The 19,935-nt window shown below is 42.6% G+C and overlaps 1 protein-coding gene and 1 pseudogene across 2 annotated transcripts in view; one reads left to right on the top strand and one right to left on the bottom strand.

Annotated features, from left to right (window-relative positions):
- The window catches only part of REPS2 (RALBP1 associated Eps domain containing 2), a 284,312-nt gene that overhangs the window by 126,982 nt on the left and 137,395 nt on the right, over positions 1–19,935 (top strand). For both annotated transcript variants that reach the window (XM_006835601.1, XM_006835600.1), the window contains exon 5: positions 11,579–11,676. In XM_006835601.1, the coding sequence (XP_006835664.1) occupies positions 11,579–11,676 (98 nt within the window). The remainder of the gene's footprint in view (positions 1–11,578; positions 11,677–19,935) is intronic.
- LOC102832952 lies at positions 3,969–6,272 on the bottom strand (annotated as a pseudogene).

Below are 19,935 nucleotides of genomic sequence, written 5' to 3'. Positions count from 1 at the left end.
ATGACCCAAAACCAGAAGATTTGTGGGATGACATTAAGAACATCATAAATCAAGAAAGCAAAAGGACATTAAAAATACAAGCAAGAATGAAGACCAAAAGAAGAAACTCTGAATCTTGATTTTGAATGTAGAGAAGGTAAAGAGACTGGAAGAAATAAAGAGCTGAACAGAAAATTTCAAAGGGCAGCTTGAGAGGACGAAGTAAAGTATTGTAATGATATGCGCAAAGACCAAAAGGGAAGAATAAGCTCAGCATCTCTCAAGCTGAACTGAAGAAAAATTCAAAACTTGACTTTAACTATTGAGGGATTCAATGGGCAATTCAATTTTTTTAAAAAAAGGTAACATATTTTCAATAATCGATGGTATTGAAGGAAGTCCAAGTTGCACTTAAGGCATTTGTGAAAAACAAGGCACCAGGAATTGACGGAATACAAATTCAAATGTTTCAACAAACTGGTGTAGCATTGGATGTGCTCACTCATCTGTGCCAAGAAATTTGGAAGACAAGTACCTTGCCAGTGGATTGAAATTGATATATATTTGTGCTCAAATCAAGGAAAGGTGACCCAGTAGAAAGTGGAAGCCATCAAGCAATAGCGTTAATATCACATGCAAGTAAAATTTTGCTGAAGATAATTAAAAAATACTGTGGCAGCAATACATTGACAGGGAGTTTCCAGAAATTCAAGCCAGATTCATAAGAGGATGCGGAACTAGAGGTATCATTGCTGACGTCAGATAAATCAAGATAAGTCTTGATTGAAATATCAGAATACCAGAGAATACCAGAAAGGTGTTTACTTGTGCTTTATTGACTGTACAAAAACTTTTGACTTTGTTATTCCTAGCAAACTATGGATAACATTGTGAGGAATGGAAATTCCAAAACACGTAATGGTGATCATGAAGAACCTGTACATAAACTAGGAGGCAATTGTTTGAACAGAATAGGAGATACTAAATTGTTTAAAGTCAAGAAAGCTGTGTTCCGTGGTTGTATCCTTGTACCATGCTTATTCAACCTATATGCTGAGTAAATAATCCAAGAATCTGGACTCAGTGAAGAAGAATGGCATAACCTTGCTTGCTGAAAGGGAAGAATACTTAAAACACTTACTGAAGAGCAGAAAGTGCAGTCTTCAGTATGGATTGTACACGAATGTAAAGAAAACAAAAATCCTCATAACTCACAACTGGACCAATAAACAATATCATGGTAAATGGAGAAAACATTGAAGATGTCAAAGAATTCTTTTTACTTGGATCCAAAATCAATGATCATGGAACTAACTCTATGACACTTAACAACAACAAAATAAGCAATACACATGAGCAGTATGTATTCCTTAGGGCAACCAATTATTTTTTTAAAAATGATCAAAAGGACATTTTCCAAAAGCAGAAAAAGGGTAGCAAAAACCTGGACAAAAAGAAATGTGGAACCCAGGGTTGAAGTGGTGAGAGTACGGACACATTGTGGGGTATGCAGCCAAAATCATGGAATGCTTTATGTGATGGGAAGCTCATTTACTCAGTTTACTTTCACCTAAAGCACAGCAACAAACACCACCGTATGGAGCAATTCTGCTCTGCACAGATGTGATTGCCGTGAGTTAGAATTGACTTGATGGTAACAGGTTACCCAGTGGATCCTCTCCACCCTCCATGGGTCAGTTTGTTGTTCTGCACTGGCTTGTGTGTTGCTGTGTTGCCAGAAGCTGTGCCACCAGTATTTCAGATTCCAGAAGGGTCACTGATGGTGGACAGACTTCATCATGATGACAGAGTAGGAAGAAAGGCATGCCCCCCCCCCCAAAAAAAAAAGGGAGATTGCACTGCCAACTTTGTAGTTCAAACTGACTTTGCAGTCCAGTACTTAACCCATAATACCACACTAGGATTTAGCACTTTTAATTTTTTTTTTTTTTGAAGTTGCTCCATTTAAGTTTATATAGTCTATCCTCATTCTCTTTTTAAAAATAATTATTTTGTTGTTGTTGACAATATACACGTAAAGCCTCCACCTATTCAGCAGTTTCTACATGCACAATTCCGTGACGTTGATGACATTCTTGGAGTTGTGCAAACATTCTCACCCTCCTTTGCTGAGTTGCTCATCCCCTGTTAATATAAACGCACATCTCCTTAAGGGTCCTATCTAATCTTTCAATTCTAGTTGTCACTTTGATTCTGTATAGTTAGTTCATAGAAAAGCACAATGCTCAAGGCAGACATTCTTTACTAGTTAAGCCAAACTATTTTTTAGTTTTCAGAAGACTTAAGGGCATATTTTTAGCTTAAGGTTTAAAGAGCATCTCAGGAAATGAGTTTCAGGGGCCCATCCAGCTTCCACAGATACAGAAAGTCTGGATTCCATTAGAACTTAAGGTTCATTTCTGCATTTTCAATGCCCACTATTCTTCTAAAGGAAGGCAATAGTATTCTAGAAGGATGTTCTGAGGATTAAGTGAGAATATGACTATAAAATCTGTAAGTTAAATCCTATGAAAATGTAAGATGACGTTATTAATAATTTACTCAAAAACAATTACCCTGCAACTTGAACGTCACATTAATATTTGAAACTCATCTGTGGCAGGAATTCTTTCTCTTGTCATAGTCACCCCTGGCTGGTTTCCCTGTTTTTAGAATTGAAGTGGAGTTTTTCATATTTCTAATCTTGTTTGGACTTGGAAGTTAAAGTGCTATGCCTCATATGGTACCTGTTGTTTGGTTTTTCACTTCACAGGTGAGGTATTTTTTTCCTCTACTGTCTCAGCTTTGCTTCAAGCTTTCCCTTATTCCCCCACTACCATCTTTTTTGATATTTCTTAAAGCACGTGCCCCTGTACTCACTGGTTCTGCTTCATGCTCCATTCACTCTTCATCCCAGTTCAAATTGGGCTGCCATCCCCCAGTGGGCAGGAAACTGGCAACTTCTTTCCATCTTTCCTGACTCTTATCAGTCTGCGTTAAGGTTGGATATGCCTTCATTCTTTTATTTTAGTGAGATACAATTTACTTACAATAAAATACACGTTTTACATCTTCAGTTTGAGTTTTACTTGGATACACCACGTACCAATCACAATAGACTTACTTGTCTGCTGCCCCAGAGATGCCCGTTTCCTACCCAACCCAAGCAAGGTTGTAAATATGGTAATTGCATTACCACAGATTAGTTTGGCCTCTTCTAGAACTTCCTATCAGTGGGGTCATACACTGTGGCTCTGCTCATTATGTGTCTGCCTGTCCTCCCTCAGCACAGTGTTTGAAACCTGTGTCTATTGCTGGATAGGTCCGTCGTTTGCTGCTCAGTATTGTATGAATGGACTACAATTTGATGATTCCTTCTCTTATTTATGGACATCTGGATTTTCCCAGATGTTACGAATTAGGGATGGAACATTCATGTGCATGTCTTTTTGTGACTTGTGCTGTTATTTCCCTGGTACCTAGGTGTGGCATATCTAGGTCTCAGTGTAGGTACGTAAGAAACTCTAAAAAGAGTTTGACAGAGTGGCTGTCTACCTCTTTGGCATTGTCTAAGAGCTTACTTGCTAGCGTCGTGTACTCTCTATAGTCCTTTACTCCCTCTCCCCTCCCTAGTGATTGTTTTTAAACATTTAAAAACATCTAGTTAATAAATGGAACAACATTTATTAATTAAAACCATGTCTTATACTTTACAAAGAGGCTAGTTAACAACAAAAGTATAATTGACCTTAAAGTCCCTCAATGAGACTGAGAGTTCACATCTTCTTCAGAATCCTGCAGTATTCTCCAGGCAGGGGGGTGGGGGCGCAGCTTCCACAGATGCAACATCTGACACCTGCAGGATACAAGACCACCGGGTTTTACAGAACAAAGTCCCTGGTCTCCTTGAGAAGTGCCATTCTTCAGCCCCCACTGCCCTTGAGTCCTCCAACTCCCAAATTCTGTCTCCCAGGCAAGTCCTCAGTTTATCATCGGGAGAATCTGTTCTTGAAAGCTTTAATCGTCTTGGCCATCATTGGAGCAATTTTCTTCACAGCTGGTTTTCTAGGATCATAGGAAACAGAGCTGCTGACCACTGGTGCCAGGTGGGCACTGCTGGTGCTTGGACCATCGTAAGCTGGCTCATGGGTGTTGCTACTGAAGGAAACATGACTACTTCCTGTGAAGTCTGGAGTCGGCTTAACCTTCATTCTCTCATGAACAGCTACTGCTCCTGTTCCAAACTTCTCCTGCCTCCTCTGCACATATCGAGGTGGCTTGCCCACAGAGTTGACAAAGGCCATCTTTACTTGTCGGCCTTTGGGCTTATTGGCATGTGCAGAACGAATGTTCTTTGTCAGTAATTGTAACCGCTGCTCTCGGGCATCTTGAAGCCGCAGGTACATCTCCCGCCAAGACTCATACTCTTCTGGCCTTTCTTCCTTAAAGTGTCGTTGACAGTGAATTTTCCATAATTGGTCGGTGTCTTCAATTAACACATGATTGTGTTCCTCAATGCGATATAGCTGATCAGGCGTACACCTCTCCAAAACAGGCTCAAGAACAGAATATGGAACTACTCCCACTTCAAAGATTGAATCGATGTTGTTTTTCAGAACTCGGATGCACTGCTGGTACAAGGTCATCATTTTGGGGAGATAGGCACACTTGGTACCAGCATACACCTGCGTCTTAGAATGCATCCTACGCCCAGTAAATCCATCTTCTTCCTTTTCCTGGGGTGAAGAGAGCACTTTTCGCTTTGGTTGTAGGGAAGGCAATGGGAGGTAATTGGCCTGTATCATGGGTAATGGGAGGTTTGGCAACACTGGCAGTACAGCACTGGGGATCTTCTTCAGCTTGGCTGAGTCGGCTCCAGGCAGCTGCGACTTCTCGGTTTTGTTTTCGTTCACCTTAGGTAATTTCTTAACTGAGTCCCAGTTCTTACCAGTGCTTTTAGAATCACTTTTCTTAAGTCCTTTACCTTCAAGTGCAGTGGTTGAAGTTTTCACAGTCTTTTTCTTTTTCTTCCGGGGCTGGTCGTAATTGAGGTATGATTCAAAAGACATGGTGGGCTGCTCGAATTTGTCATCCATATCTGCCTCGGCAACTTTAGGGAGGGAGCCCACTGACTTTCTATCCCGATTGGGAGGTTTTAGTTTCCCTTCTTGAGTCTTTAGATTGTTGGGAACCTTCTCTTTTACCTTGGGTAGTAGGTCTCCAGCCCCCTTTCCTATGTCTGAGTTGTCTAAACTTGACTTATTTTTGTCTGATTTGGTTTTCTCTGAGTCTCTGTGCTTTGGCTTTTTTAGGGGGTTGTCAGAAGCCACCTCTAATGGGGGTAAAAATTTCTTCTTGATGCTGCTGCCTTCTCTTTCCTTCTCTTTCTTGGCAACAGCAGATGCTGGCTTCTCCTTTGTGAGTGCCCTTCGGTTTTCTTCTTTGGAAATGGCCTTGTCTGACTTCTCTCTGCTCAGAGAAGAGGCCTTCTCATCTCTCCTGGTATCTGCCAAGCACTTTTCCTTGTGGGAAGATCTGTACTCTTTGCTTTGGCACACCACCCCTTTACTCTGGGATTCACCCAAGCGTTGTTCTTGACTGACACCCAGTTTGTCCTTAAAGGTATTGCTGTGGCCTTTTGCAGGCTTCTGGTGTAGAACAGTGGGCTCGTGGTTCTCCTCTGGAGATCTATCATGATCCACACACATCTGATGAGGGCGGCTAGAAGATGGAGGGGGCTGGAAATGGCCGTAGTCGGAAGATTTATGGTCTGAAGAGTAAGCTGATGAGACTTTGTGGGGTCTCTCAAGCTCTGCGAGTTTTCTGTGTTTTTTCTGTCTGTGGTCAGGGCTGTAGGATCGACTACCAGAGGCTTTCCAGTTTCCTTGGTAGTCCACTTCCGTCTCCTTCTCCTTCTGAAGAACGTCCCTGGGACGTTTTCGGGAATTACTCTTCGCAAAGTCTTGTTCTTCAGGCTCAGAGTTCCGTTCCACATGAACCAACTTCTTCCACCCAGCCACCAAATCTCTGGCAAAGCTTCCTACGTGCTCGTGTTTTCGCAAGCTGTTTACTGTTTTGCCAACCCCAGTCTTTGCAAGAATGTCTACCGTAATCGGCAAAGTAGAGAGTTCCTTCAAATATTTCAGTAGCTGCTTGGGGTCTGAGTTCACGGTCAGGTGCGCCTGCAGCTTCTCCACAACTTGGAGCGCCGACTCCACCGCCATCGCCATGGCTATCACTGGCGCCACCTACCCGCCGGAAGTGGGCTCACGTCGTGTCCTCCGGCCACGACTCCGCCCTCTGGTCTTGTCCCCGCCCTCCAGCCACTACTCTGCCCTCCTGCGGAGACTCCGCTCTCCGGCTGCCACTCCACCCTCTGACTGCCACTCCGCCGCCCTCCGTGCATCTCTGGCGGAGACAGAAGTGTGACTGGCCTCCCCAGTGTTTTTAACTTCAACTATTCTGTTATGTGTAAAGTGACCTCTTATTGTCATTACTCTTTGATTCTTGAAATATCATTTTCTAGACTGTTACTCCTTCCTGGTTTTTCTCCTAGGTTCGCCTTTGTGCAGCATACCTATAGGATAGAGTCAGAGCAACAATTCTCTGGTTATTCAAGGAGTTGTGTTTTCTGGATCCACCCATCAATTAGGAGGCTGTGCATTCCTGGTGGAGCGCTGTGGATTAATGTGCAAGGCCGGTTTGAACTGCAAGTTTGGTGGATCAAGTTCACTCCTCAGAAACCCTGTGAGTTGGAACCAACTCAATGGCACTTAACAACAACAACAACGTCCTTGTAGCTGGGAACAATGTCATTAACAAAGTAAGGTTATAGACTTCTCCATCTATCTAAATCTGGGATTTGTTGTTGTTACGTGCCGTCGAGCCATTTCTGACCCATAGCGACCCTGTATAGGGTTTCCGAGGTGCAGCTGGTGAGCTTGAAGCGCCGAACTTGCAGTTCAAATGGCTTTGCAGTCTGGCACATTAACCCACAGTGCCACACCAGGACTCCAAATCTGGGATGGGGGCCCTTTTTTCAGCCAAAACATTTTTACATCATTTGTGTGCCATACAAAATTATCAACTTAACAATTAGCTTGCTCTGTTTGGCCAAACATTTAATTAACTCACCCTGAATGTGACGACTAAGAAGGAGCTCTGGTAGTGTAGTGGTTATGAGTCGGGCTGATAATCTCAAGGTCAGCAGTTCGAAACTACCAGCCGTTCCGTGGGAAAAAGATTTGGCTCCCTTGAAGATTTACATCCTCAGAGACCCTATTCAAGTCATTATGACTCCACGGCACACCACTACCACCATCACCACCAATGTGGTAGCTAGAGTCCTGGTGTGGCACCGTAGGATAAGCAATGAACCTTAAGGTCGGTTTGAACTGCAAGATTGGCAGTTCAAACTCACCAGCTGCTCCTTGGAAACCCTATGCAGGATCTCTATGACTTGGAACCAACTTGACACCACTTAGTAATAATAAATATGATGGCTGGAACTGTAGTTGCCTTGGCAGGGCCAGACCAAATGATTTTGAGGGTCTTACATGGCCTGTGGGCTGGATGTTACGATCCCTGATCTAAATCATAGAAAGGGGGAGGGGTCTTCTGTCTCCAACTTTAGTCTACCTTGTGGTTCTTGCTTCTGATTGATGGTGTTCACTTCAAAGCTTATTCATTCCTGTTTTTATAATGTCTGTGGAGTTTACTCAAAGTATTCTCTTAAACTGTTTGTTTTTTTTAACCTGTCATACTTGTTTAGTTAAGAAATTAGTGAAGCTCACATGTCTTCTCTCTTTCCCTGTGTTTTCAGAACTCAGTTTTTCTTAAGTCTCCCATATTTTGTTTTGTTTTTTGTTACCATCCATTTCTTAACTCTTCTCTCTGGCTTTCACCTTGCTGTCAACCACTGACATACACAGCATCTGCTTTGCTATTTCTAGCTCCATCTCCCTGTTGATCTCTAGTATCAAGCCTAAAACACTGTTAAGACTTTGTGATACTTACTAAGAGTCTTCCTAAACATTCTGGGGCTTTTCTGAATTTATGCCTTGATTCTTAAGTAGTGGGACCTGTGCGAGTTATGGTTTTATAGCAGACTAAGTTTTAAACACGGAATAGTTTCAAATGAAGAAAGGTGTGCCACAAGGTTGTATTCTTTTACCATACTTATTCAGCCTGTATGCTGAGCAAATAATCTGAGAAGCTGGGGTATATGAAGAAAAACGTGACATCAGGATTGGAGGAAGACTCATTAACAACCTGCAATATGTAGATGATACAACCTCACTTGCTGAAAGTGAAGAGGACTTAAAACATTTACTGATGAAGATCAAAGAGCACAGCCTTCGGTATGGATTGCATCTCAATGTAAAGAAAACAAAAATCCTCACCACTGGACCAAGAAACAACATTCTTATCAATGGAGAAAAGATTGAAGTTGTCAAGGACTTCATTCTTCTTGAATCAACCATCAACATTCATGGAAACAACATAAGACCTTTTTAAAATGTTGAAGAGCAAAGATGTCAGCTTGAGGACTAAGGTGCACCTGACCCAAGCCATGGTATTTTCAATAACCTCATATGCATGCGAAAGCTGGACAGTGAATAAGGAAGACCGTAGAAGAATTGATGCTTTTGAGTTATGGTGTTGGAGGAGAACATAGAAAGTGCCATGGGCTGCCGAAAGAACTAACAGATCTGTGTTGGAAGAAGTGCAGCCAGAGTGCTCCTTGGAGGCCAAGATGGCCAGACTTCATGTCTCATACTTCGGACATGTTGTCAGGAGAGACCTGTTGCTGGAGAAGGACATCATGTTTGGTAAGTTGGAGGGTCAGAGAAAAAGAGGAAGACCCCCAGTGAGATGGATTGGCCAAGTGGCATCATCGATGGGCTCAAGCGTGGCAACAATTGTGAGGTGGAGCTCTGATCATCCAGTTATTGAAGCCAGGTCAAGTGGGTATTATCTGCACGCATGGATGTTCTTGTGCATATGCCCTCTCTTCTTATCAGCTGGACACTTCACTCTCCACTCTAGTCCTCTGTGCCTCTGGGCCCAAGAGTCCCCAGGTCTTGCCACACTGCTGGCCAACCATGTCTCCACCTGGGTTCATAGGAGTGTATTGAACATTGTAGGGCTTAGCTCGCTGCTTCATTCCAGGTTTTCCCTCACTTCCCCTTATTGGTGACGAGCGTGGTCACCAAGAAGCTCTGATGTATTCTTGAAAGTGACTGTGGCATAGCATTCATGGAGTTGACTGCAGATGCAGTCTTTATGGCAATTTCCCATGGTTTCTGTTCCTGGTAGACAGTGAACTTAAAAAATGATAAAATCTTTAGGGCTTATTTAGTTCCTTATTCATTCTCTTGTAAAGGGAGCTAAGAATTATTTATCTTGTATTGCATTACATGCTTTGCATTTCATTTGGAATAAAAGCAAGTAGAAGCAATAAATAATGCTTATCTTTTGATCTCCAACTTCGGATCCAGTTGAGAAACGAGACAGAACTCAGATTGATGATGGCCAGAATATGGCGTTAGTACCAATATGGCACCTGGCCTAGATTTTTGATTAGATAGGCTTCATAAACTCACCTTTCCGGTCCCAGGTAGGCTTGGCCAACCCATGCTTCCCAGACTTCCCACAAGGCTGGTAAGGTCAGCTGTCTCCATTAGTGTCCAGCATGTAGCTGAGCATTCTTTTGAGTCTTACTGATGACATAGGTCTGTCTTCAATCCAGGGATGGACCTTGCAGGTGACGAGCCTTGGGGCAGCTGGCTGCCTCCTCAGGGCAATAAAAACGTCCTCCCTCTTATGGAAACCAGAGGCATGTGGGAGCAGCTTCCCAGGGAAGGCTCACAACAATAGCATCCTAATCACGCTGCAGTTAACTGTGTTTAGAAACTTTCAGCACAGAGCAGTTAGTATTAAAGGGTTAATTTGGTATTTCATCAAAATTGATTCCATTTTTGTGTGGTGCTGTAAGATAGATATTGGACTGCTAACCACAAGATTGGCAGTTCAAACCCACCAGCTGCTACTTGGAAACCCTATACAGAGTTGCTATGAGTTGGAACCAACTCAAAGGCACTTCACAACAAGAACAACTCAGAAGAAAATGACTGTAGACGAACTGAAACTTATTATTATTTTTTTGACATTAAAAAAAATTCCTTACGTATTTTTAAAATACTTTTTATTTCTTAGAGCAGATTTTGGTGTACCAAAGAATTGTGCAGGAAGTACAGAAAGTTCCCATAAGCCTCCACTTCCCCTGCACACTGCTTCTTCCATCACTGACATCCTGCGTCTCTGTTGTCCATATGTTACAATGCATGAAACCACATGGATACATTACTATGGACTCGCTCACATGCGGGTTCACTCTTTGTGTTCCATAGTCCTATGGGCTTTGACAAATGCCTCATTATCATGTGTCCACCATTATAGTACCCTACAGAATCATTTCAGGAGACTTACTTTGAAAGATATGGATTATATGCTTTCTTTGAATGCTTCTTTTGCAATTTTTACCTTATTTAGCCAGTCTTAGCAAGTTCTAAAAGTTCATTTAATGCTTTGCCAGGAAACGAATTTGAAGTTTTAATGTGTTTAAATGTTGTGTTTCCCTTGCTTGGAAGAAGTAAAAAAAAAAAAAGCAGATGTGAACCCAAGAGTGATTGGTATATTGTTTTTGAGCTATTGTTACCTTTTTAATTTAAAAAAGATCAAACTGTATTAAACGTGATCCTATCGAAAGCTACTCTGCTTTCTACAGTGAGGAAAGCATGTTATTTATTGATGTACTTTCAGAAACGTGAACTGTTAACCCCTAGAGCTCAGAGGTGGTTGCAACTTGCGTGATAATTTCTCCTTTCTGTTATGTGATCACTTGTAACTTACATGCTCCTACTATATTTACAAGGTTATTATTAAGAATTCTGGAGGGTAGGGGGAAGGAGGAATAAAAAAATGTTTCTTTTTCTTTTTGGTTGCTTAATTTTTTTGCAAGGTATCAAGCTTCTTTTAAACTAGTTTATTGAACAGAAAAATAGTAAATATAGAATCCATTGTTTTTATATTTTTCTGTACTTATTTTAATATTCTCTCCCATAAGGTAAAGAAGGCAGGGTGGCACATTTGAATACAATTCGGTTTGTCCCTAAATAAACATAATGTTGATTCTCAGTGTTCAAAGAGCAGATTTGTTTTTTTGGGGTGGTGGTGGGGGGAACAGATGACGATGATGAAGAAAGCATGACTGTGTATGTGGAATTGACCTTGCATTTAAAATTGGAACACTTCCAACATACTGCTCTTACTTCTCTATCCCAGTACAACTTCTCACCATTCCACCCTCACAGTTTATTCCTAATCTAATGTGTTGTAAAGATTGAGCAGTTTTGTCATGAATTAATCACCTGTCTTTAGATTGTTGAGTTAGCTTGAGCCCAAACACATCAAGATTTGTGGGCCCTCGGTTCTTTTCCAGTTCCGCCCTCAAATGCAGCTGCTATCTCAGTTTGAGTGCGGGCATATTCCAGTGGGGTCTTTGGATATTACGTTGACTTCTCTCCTGTTCTTTCAGCTTCTTACGAAGCCAGACAGTCTCTTGCCCAGACTGAAGGAACGTCATCGGGGGGCCCTGGAGCCAAGCCCCCTCGTCTTCAGGCAACCCTTATCCGGGTAAGTGATACTGTGTGCTTTCTGTGAGTAGGAGAGTGGTTGACCCACTTTAGACTTTGGCGACAAGGCTTTGGGATGGGTCCTTTCTTTATTATAAGGAAGATGTAAAACTGCTCCCTACCTCCTTACAAATACCACATTCCTTGTTGTGTTGCTTGTATGGTTTCCTGACTCTTTTCTGCATATGTGTCTACCCCTTCTCAGTAACTCTAGAATATATGTGGCTGGCTCTTGTCCTTTTGTTAAGTCTTAAATGCCCTTCTGTCTCTATCTCCCTAATCTTTAGGCACCCCCTGTAGGAGAGCTGAGCTGTAGTTTTCCCAAAAGAGCCCATCGTGTCTTTATCATTATTCATTCAATGAATGCATATTATAAGCTCTCCTTGTGTTTTGTCTTCAGTTAGGTTGTAAGCTTCTGGAAGGCAGAAGTAGCTCATCTGTATTCTCTCTCAGAGAAGCTCAGTTCTAGCTAGAGTTGATGCAGAAACAAACTTCAGTGTTAAAATTTTTGGGTTTTTTGAAAATCCCTTATTGATAGCACATTGGAGGACCAGGGTGCCCCTCTTTCCTCAGTCCTGCACAGCTCAATTTTCCCCCAGGTTGGGGTAGACAGTTGTCTTTTAACACAAGAACCACACCTATTGTGGAATGACGGTTACATTATTGGAGGGGCTGGAGTGGAAGCCCCAAATCTCCGGGGTGTAGCTGTGCAGGTTCCTGTACAATACCTTCAGGGCTGTCTAGACGAAATCCCTCCTGCTTCCCAGAGAGGTTGAACTCCTCAGCTGTAGGCCTGGGCTCGCTGGCCCCTTTCTCCCTTGCCCCTTGCATGGGATGGTCATGAACTCTCACCTGAAATAGGCACCCCATGAGTTCTAATCTCTGGGCCCCTTTCCCTGCTGATAAACATGCTTCCTACAACTTTGACTTAATTAATAATTAGTAAGTACTCTGTTTTTCATGAAGATCAGGCCCACGTAAGTAAGACGTCCACACATAGAATAAATAACACGTCCACACGTATAATGGTTACAAAATAATGTGTGGGGTTGAGTAAAAGTTGTGTGGTTGGCAACAAAGGAAACAAATACAGAGCACATTATTTGTATAAACATACCTGTTAAGTGCCACTCACTGTGTTGAGGACACAAAAACAAGGGATAGCATTCCCAGTCTCTGCCATCATGGAGCTTTCTGGCTTTTGAAGCAGATGATCATTAATCAAACTAGTCACAAAGTAAATAATAATATTCTGGTAAGTGATGAATAAAACTTACCTTGTGATCTGAGGGTAAAAAGTTCAGGCCAGAGTAAGATCTAGCCTTGACAAGCAGGGAGTGACCAAGGAAGGTTTCTTGGGGATCTTAGCATTTGAGTTACAGCAGCTATCCAGGTGAGGAGATGAGAATGGGGGAGTAGGCAAGCAGATGATACTTAACAGAGGGATCTGTGGATGTCAAGGCTCTTTCTATGTTCTTAGCACTGCATACATATGGGATCTTTTTAAAATACAGTTTTTTCATGGAGTAACTAATTACTGTTGTATTTTTTTTCAGTTGACAAAACCTGGGGTCTAATGACATAATTTAATTTGGTCACACTTAGAAAAGAATGAGAGTGGAATTCAAAACTGGACACACGTCCTTAATCTCTGACTCAGGGACCTAATGGGTGGTGATCCATTGAGCTAAGGAGGCCTGGAAGAGGAACTGGTGTTAGGGAGCCATCAGGAATTTACTGTTGGACGGTGGTGACCTTTGAGCTGTTCAGATAGCCAAAAGCAAGTGTCTAAGAGATGGTAGAGTACAGGGGTCTGGCGCTTTTGGGGGGAGAATACTGGGGTGTGGACATGGGTATTTGGCATCGATTGTCCATTAGAAGATGCTGGGGTGTAGTGCAGAGAAAACCTGACAGCTTCTTATGCGACCTAGCAGAAGTTTGTGTGACTTTGGGCATGTTGCTTTTTTTTTTCTGTACTATGAATGACTTGGAATGGATTTTAGCAGTCCATTGAAACAGTGCATAAAGTCGGTTCTCCTAATGCTTGGCATTGAGGGAGGGTTCCCCGCTTCCTGTTTTTGCTTTGTCTTTTGTTTAATAAGAGAGCAAGGGGCTTTTCTCCTGACAGCAGTTTATAGTCTCTATGGCTAATATGTTTTTCTGTCTTTAGGTCTTAGGTTTCCTCCTTCTGCTGGTCAACGAAAGCAAAATGCCAACCTGAATTAGTCATGTAGAGGAGGGGATTCAAAGCAAAGGGTCTGGTGGTAGGGGATTCCTGTTTCTCAGGCATAATGATAGGCTGGGTTGGGTCATGAATTCCCCTCACATTGTCACGTTAACGAGGTGATGGCAACCAGCTCACTTTCTCCTAGGGTCCTCTGTAGTATTGCATTCAAGATCCTCCTGCCTGGTTAGAAGAGACATGACCTCTCGTGTTGGGGGAGACTTTTAGGGGCTCTGGGTCAATACTGTCTTAGCATTTTAGGGTGCTTATGCTGAACGATATGCCACAGAATTGGAATGATAGTCATTTTTGCTTAATATTTGAGGAATTTCAAATTTTTCCATAAAATTTTTGGACTGCCCTCTCTCCCTGGAAATTTCAGATACTAAGTGTCATGGATTGAATTGTGCCTCCCCTCCCCCCCCCCCAAATATGTGTCAGCTTGGTTGGACCATGATTCTAAGTAGTTTGATAGTAATGTGATGGCCCGCCATGATGTGATAAATCAATAAGAGGATTAAGGGTGAGATATTCCATCCTTAACCCCACCAGGACTCTGTCCGATGATGGGAGATTCCCAAGGGTATGTCATGCAACACCTTTTTATCTTACAAGAGCTAACAGCCAAGAAAGAGGGACTTGCTACCACCAAGGAAGACAAGCCTGCAATGGAGTGCGGCCCTGGGCCCAGAGTTCCCGCACTGTGACACTGCTTCTAGTTTCAGGGAATGACTGATGTCAAGACACATGGAGCTCTCCAAGGAATGCTGGGCCTGCAGATGCTGTAAGGAGACCAGGCCCTTTCTCCACAGCTAGCGCTCTGAATTCACACTTCAGCTTCCCGAACTGTGAGAGAAGACATTTCTGGTTGTTAGAGCCCTCCGCTTTTTACCAGCTGTCCTCAATATGTAGAACATTTAGTCCTTTGAAATTTTGATGGCATAGGATTTAGAATTGTATCTTGGTTATATTTCGGCCAGGGTTTCCAAAAACTGCGTTGTGCTGCATTTTTCTGATTTGACCTCTTCATGGTTTTTGACACTGACCACCTTTTCCTGGAGATGCTCTTGCCCCTTGGTGTTCAGTGTGCCACACTTGCCTGGTTTTCCTCCTGTGTCTGTGACTTGTCGTTGCTGAAAGTTGCCATCAGCCTCATGTGTGACCGAATGAAATGTTGCTAGGTCTGGCGCCATCTTCATGATCATTCGTATGCTTGAGTCCATTCCTGTTGGCATTGTGTCAAGCCATCCCATTGAGAGCTGCCCTCGTTTTCCTTGGCCCTCTACTTATTTGACATCAATGACTGTCTTTTCTTCAGCTTCTTTTTCAATTTCTCCTCTGCTTCCCCCTTCCTTATACATTGGTGATTTGGGACCTGCTTCTCACTCTACTTACTGATGTCCACAAATCTCCATCTGTTAGATGTCTTCACTTGAATTGTCCCTGCCACTGGAAGCTGACATTTCTTCCCCACAAAACCAGCGTCGAACCCTGTATTTCTGTTTCCATCCACCATTAGTGTAGGCCAGGTCCTGGTCTTTGTCTTCGACATTCCTCTCCCCCTTTATGCCCTGTCAGTCACCAAGTCCTGGCCATTTCACTCTCATATCAGTCACTGAATCTATAATAGGAGTCCTGGTGTGGCGCTCTGGGCTAATGCATCAGACTGCAAAGCCGTTTGAACTGCAAGGTCCGTGGTTCAAGCTCACCCGCTGCTCCTCTGCAACCCTCTACAAGGTTGCTATGGGTCGGAACCAACTCGACAGCACTTAACAACAACAACAACAACAACAACAACAACAACAATCTATGATAGTTGCCTTCCTTTCTTTCTTCTTGCTTCCACTCTGGCTCTCTTCAAATCCACTAGCCTCACTGTGGATAGGCATTGATTTTTAAACACACAAAGCTGGTCACCCCACTCCCTTCATTGAAACCTTTCACTCTCTGCTGTCTGCTGACCCAGAACCTGACTGTTGACCTCTGCAGCCACAGCATCTTGTTGCTTTTCTCCCTTGACACTCGGGCCTCCTGCTGACTTTCCATGTGGTCAGTGTTCTCTGTGAGGAAACTTTTCTCTCCATCCTGCTTTTAGCCTTTTGTGTTTTCTCTTTTTCACGCAATTCTTCTATTTTTTTTTTAAACGATGGCATGGAACATATTTTCTTGGGTATGTGATGTTTCCATTTTTATATTCTTAAAAAATGGTTCATTGCTCCTTTGCTCATTTCACCTGTGCAATTCCGTCAGAGTAATGACAGTCTGCTCATTAATGATTCCCCATCTCAGAGGCAACCAAAGCTGCCCGTATCTTTTATATCGTTCCAGAAATGTTTCATGAATACATGTGTGAATGTAGTTGTTCTGCTATGTAACATGTGCAATATATTTTTATCTGACCTCAAGATACAGGTTTGGGAAATTTAATAATCAAATATACTTCCATCCAGGTCTCACTAGAAATTAGCACACAAATAAATATACCTTTTCTTTGAAATTAAGACACTCTTTACTCCTTAGAGGAGTCCTGGTGTGGCATTGTGCGTTAATGTGCCAGACTGCAAAGCCGTTTGAACTGTAAGATCGTCTGTTCAAGCTCACCAGCTGCTCCTTGGAAACCCTATACAGGGTCGCTATGGGTCAGAATCGACTTGATGGCACTTGACAACAACACTCCTTAGAACAATCAGCCATTCCAGATCAAAAGGGCAGCATTTGCCTAGGGACAAAGTTCAGAAGACAGAAGGCATTGGAAGAAGGATGAATGGAAATTGGAAACACTGGTGAAAGTGAGAGGACTGCTCTTACATTGTGGGAATGGCAGTCAGTGGCATGACACAAAATGTGTATGAATTGTTGAATGGAAAACTGATTTACTTTGTAAGCTTTTACGCAAATCACAATAAGGTAAAAAAAAAAATTACTATACACTCACTTTTGGACCCTAAACATCATTAGCTGTTGTTGCTAAGTGCCATGGAGTCACTTCTGACTCATAGAGACCCTGTGTAGGGTTTCTGAGGAATGGGTTTGAACTACCAACCTTGTTGTTAGCGGTAAAGTGCTTATCATACAGCACCATACCAGGACTCCATCTGAAAACATACATGTTGTGATATTTGCTTCTCTCTCCAGGATGGGGGCTGATACTGGGATGAGCAAAACAGGCTTATGGGTCAAATTCTCAGTACTCACAACGCTTCTTACTTCCGAGATGAAATCATGGTGATTAGAATTTAGAGGAACATGTCACTTTCCCATTCAACTAGGGGTTTGACTGCATCTTTGGTGGAAGTTTCATAATGAACAGGTAGGAGAGGGATGGTAGACATGGCCAGCCAGCCACCATGTAAATCTGAAAGTATGGACCTTGAAAAATATTTTGTTAGCCTTAGTTGCTGCCTTTCCTTGTGTATTTTCTCGCAATATCGATTTTTTGCCAATCTCCCCTCTCTTCTGGATGTAACTAGGAATTTGTGGCCAGAAACAGACTATCTCTGCACATTGGGTCCTTTGGGAAGTATTCAAACTAGATAAATTACATCTGGGATGGATGGAGAAAGAAACCAAGACCCCCGAGGCTTTGTTAGAGTGGTGCTGACTAGAAAATAAATGCTAGTCATCGCAAGAAAACGGTTTGTTCTAAGAATTTTGATGGAGAAATTCAGTCTTTTGGGGAGGCTGAAACTGCACCCAGAGAACTTCCCATGGTATGAATGCTAGTTTGTGAAGAGATCAGACTGGGATACTGGGAAGATACAGAAAGTGGAGAACAGACATTGTAGCTGACAGATTGGGATGCAATTGAGTGAGTTGGGTTAGAGTTGGGTGATGAGAGAGCCGGTGCTCTGAGTTGGGAAGAAGAGTGAAGCGAGTAAACAATGGCACATGCTAGGTACCCCGAATACTCAGACCAGGGAGGTATTCGCAGAGGCCAGTTGGGGCCCCAGGTGTACTTTCAGGATCAGTGAATTACTTCTCTTGGCATCATTTGGCCCTTGGGCTGTTTTTCATAGGGTGGCCCTCAGACTTTTTATTTTAAAACCACCCCATTTTTACTTTTTGAATCTTTCCCTGCCTCCCCTTGACTGAGTGCTCTGCCTTTGACGCTCACAGGAAGTACCCCTCTCTCATTGAACTCTTTCACCGTCCTCTGCTCTTCCTGCCACAGTCAAACCCTCAGGCTGACCAGCCATCTGAATAAAGGCTCATGGATGCTCTGATGAGTCAAGCAATCCTGTACAGGGTTTCCAAGGAGTGGCTGGGGAGCTTGAACCACCAATCTTGAGGTTTAAACCAATCTTGTGATCCCACAGTGCCTAAATTACCCATTTCCTCTGTGTTGTTATAGGAATATTTTATGTATATATAAGTAAATACTTTTATAAGCAAACGTAGGTATACTCATACATAATGCTGTTGGATAAACACTGACCTGCTAACCACAAGGTCGGTGGTTCAAACCTATCAGTTGCTCCTCAGAAACCCTACATAAGATCGCCATATAACTCAGAACTGACTTGATGGCATTTAACACCACCACCACCACCACCACCACCACCATAACCACCACCACCACCAATACATAATGTCACATCATGTATTAGCGCTGTAGGATAAAACACTAGACCTCAAGGTTGTTTGAAACACAAGATCAGCAGTTCAAACTCACCAGTCACTCTTTGGAAATCCTATATAGGGTCAGTATGAGTAGGAACTAATTCCACAACAGCAATGTAATTATATGGGGTTCTGGTGTGGTGCTATAGAGTATTGGATTGCTAGCCACAAGTTCACTGGTCCCAACCCACCAGCCACTCCTTGGAAACCCTATACAGAGTCGCTGTGAGTCAGAACCTACTCAGCAGGACACAGCTGCAACATGTAATTATATCTAACAGGAAAACAGAGTTCTACCTTTATATAGGAGCTCTGGTAGTGTAGTGGTTACGAGTTGGGCTGCTAACCTCCAGGTCAGTAGTTCGAAACTACCATCTGTTCTGTGGGAGAATGAAGAGGCTTTCTGCTCCCATAAAGATTTATGGTCTCGGAAACTGTATACAGCGTTGCTATGAGTTAGAACCGACTCCATGGCACATAGCCAACCAACCTTGGTAACATACTATACATCTGTTATATACTTTATATTTTCAGTTACCAATAAGCTTTAATAACATTTTGTAGTACTACATTAAAAAACACTTCAAGTATTTTATTTTTTTCACTGTGTGTCTTCCACAGATCATTTCATCAGCCCCACCTGATTGACATCTAGTACTTTCGCTTGCAGTATTTTTTGAACATTATATATATGTGTGTGTGTGTGTGTGTGTGTGTGTGGTCATGCAGTGGGTTAAGCATTGGACTGCTAACTGAAAAGTTGGTGGTTTGAACCGACTGGCTACTCTGTGGGAGAAAGTTGGCGGCAGTCTGCTTCCATAAAGATTTACAGCCTAGGAAATCCTATAAAGCAGTTCTCTGTTCTAGGGTGCTGTGAGTTGAAATTGACTTGGCAGTAATATGTTTATAGATACAGGTGGAGACATAGGATCATTTTCTAGAAATGGAATTATTAGATCAAAATGTCTCTATATTTGTAATTTTAGATAGCGATTTTCAAATTGGAGGCTGTCCCAATTTCCAGACTCACCAACAATGGTTCAAAATGTGTATTTCCCCTATACCCTTGCAAACACAGTGTGCTAGCAGGATGTTTTGCTAATTTGATAGAGTGCAAAGTGATCTCAATCTAGTCTGAATTAGCATTTCCCTTTAGCAGTGAAGTGGAACATCTTAAGTTTCCTTTGCTGTGAGTTGGTTGCTATTCATAGTTTGTGCCTTTTTTTCTTTTCAATATTGTTTTTATTGGTTCATCACTCTTAGTAGTCCTGAACTAGAAGTGAATGTGTTTTTCCTTTGGACAAGTAAGACACTGTGATGTCTGAGGGAGGAGGCCCTGGGCCCCAGATGCTCTGGAAGGGGAGGTTAGGATCCTCCACTTTCCTTAATGCACTGTGGTGACTGTCGCCTTCTTTA

Source organism: Chrysochloris asiatica, unplaced genomic scaffold (genome assembly GCF_000296735.1).
Source record: "Chrysochloris asiatica unplaced genomic scaffold, ChrAsi1.0 scaffold00018, whole genome shotgun sequence".
NCBI lineage: Eukaryota > Metazoa > Chordata > Mammalia > Afrosoricida > Chrysochloridae > Chrysochloris > Chrysochloris asiatica.
This window is presented reverse-complemented; position numbering and strand designations above follow the sequence as displayed.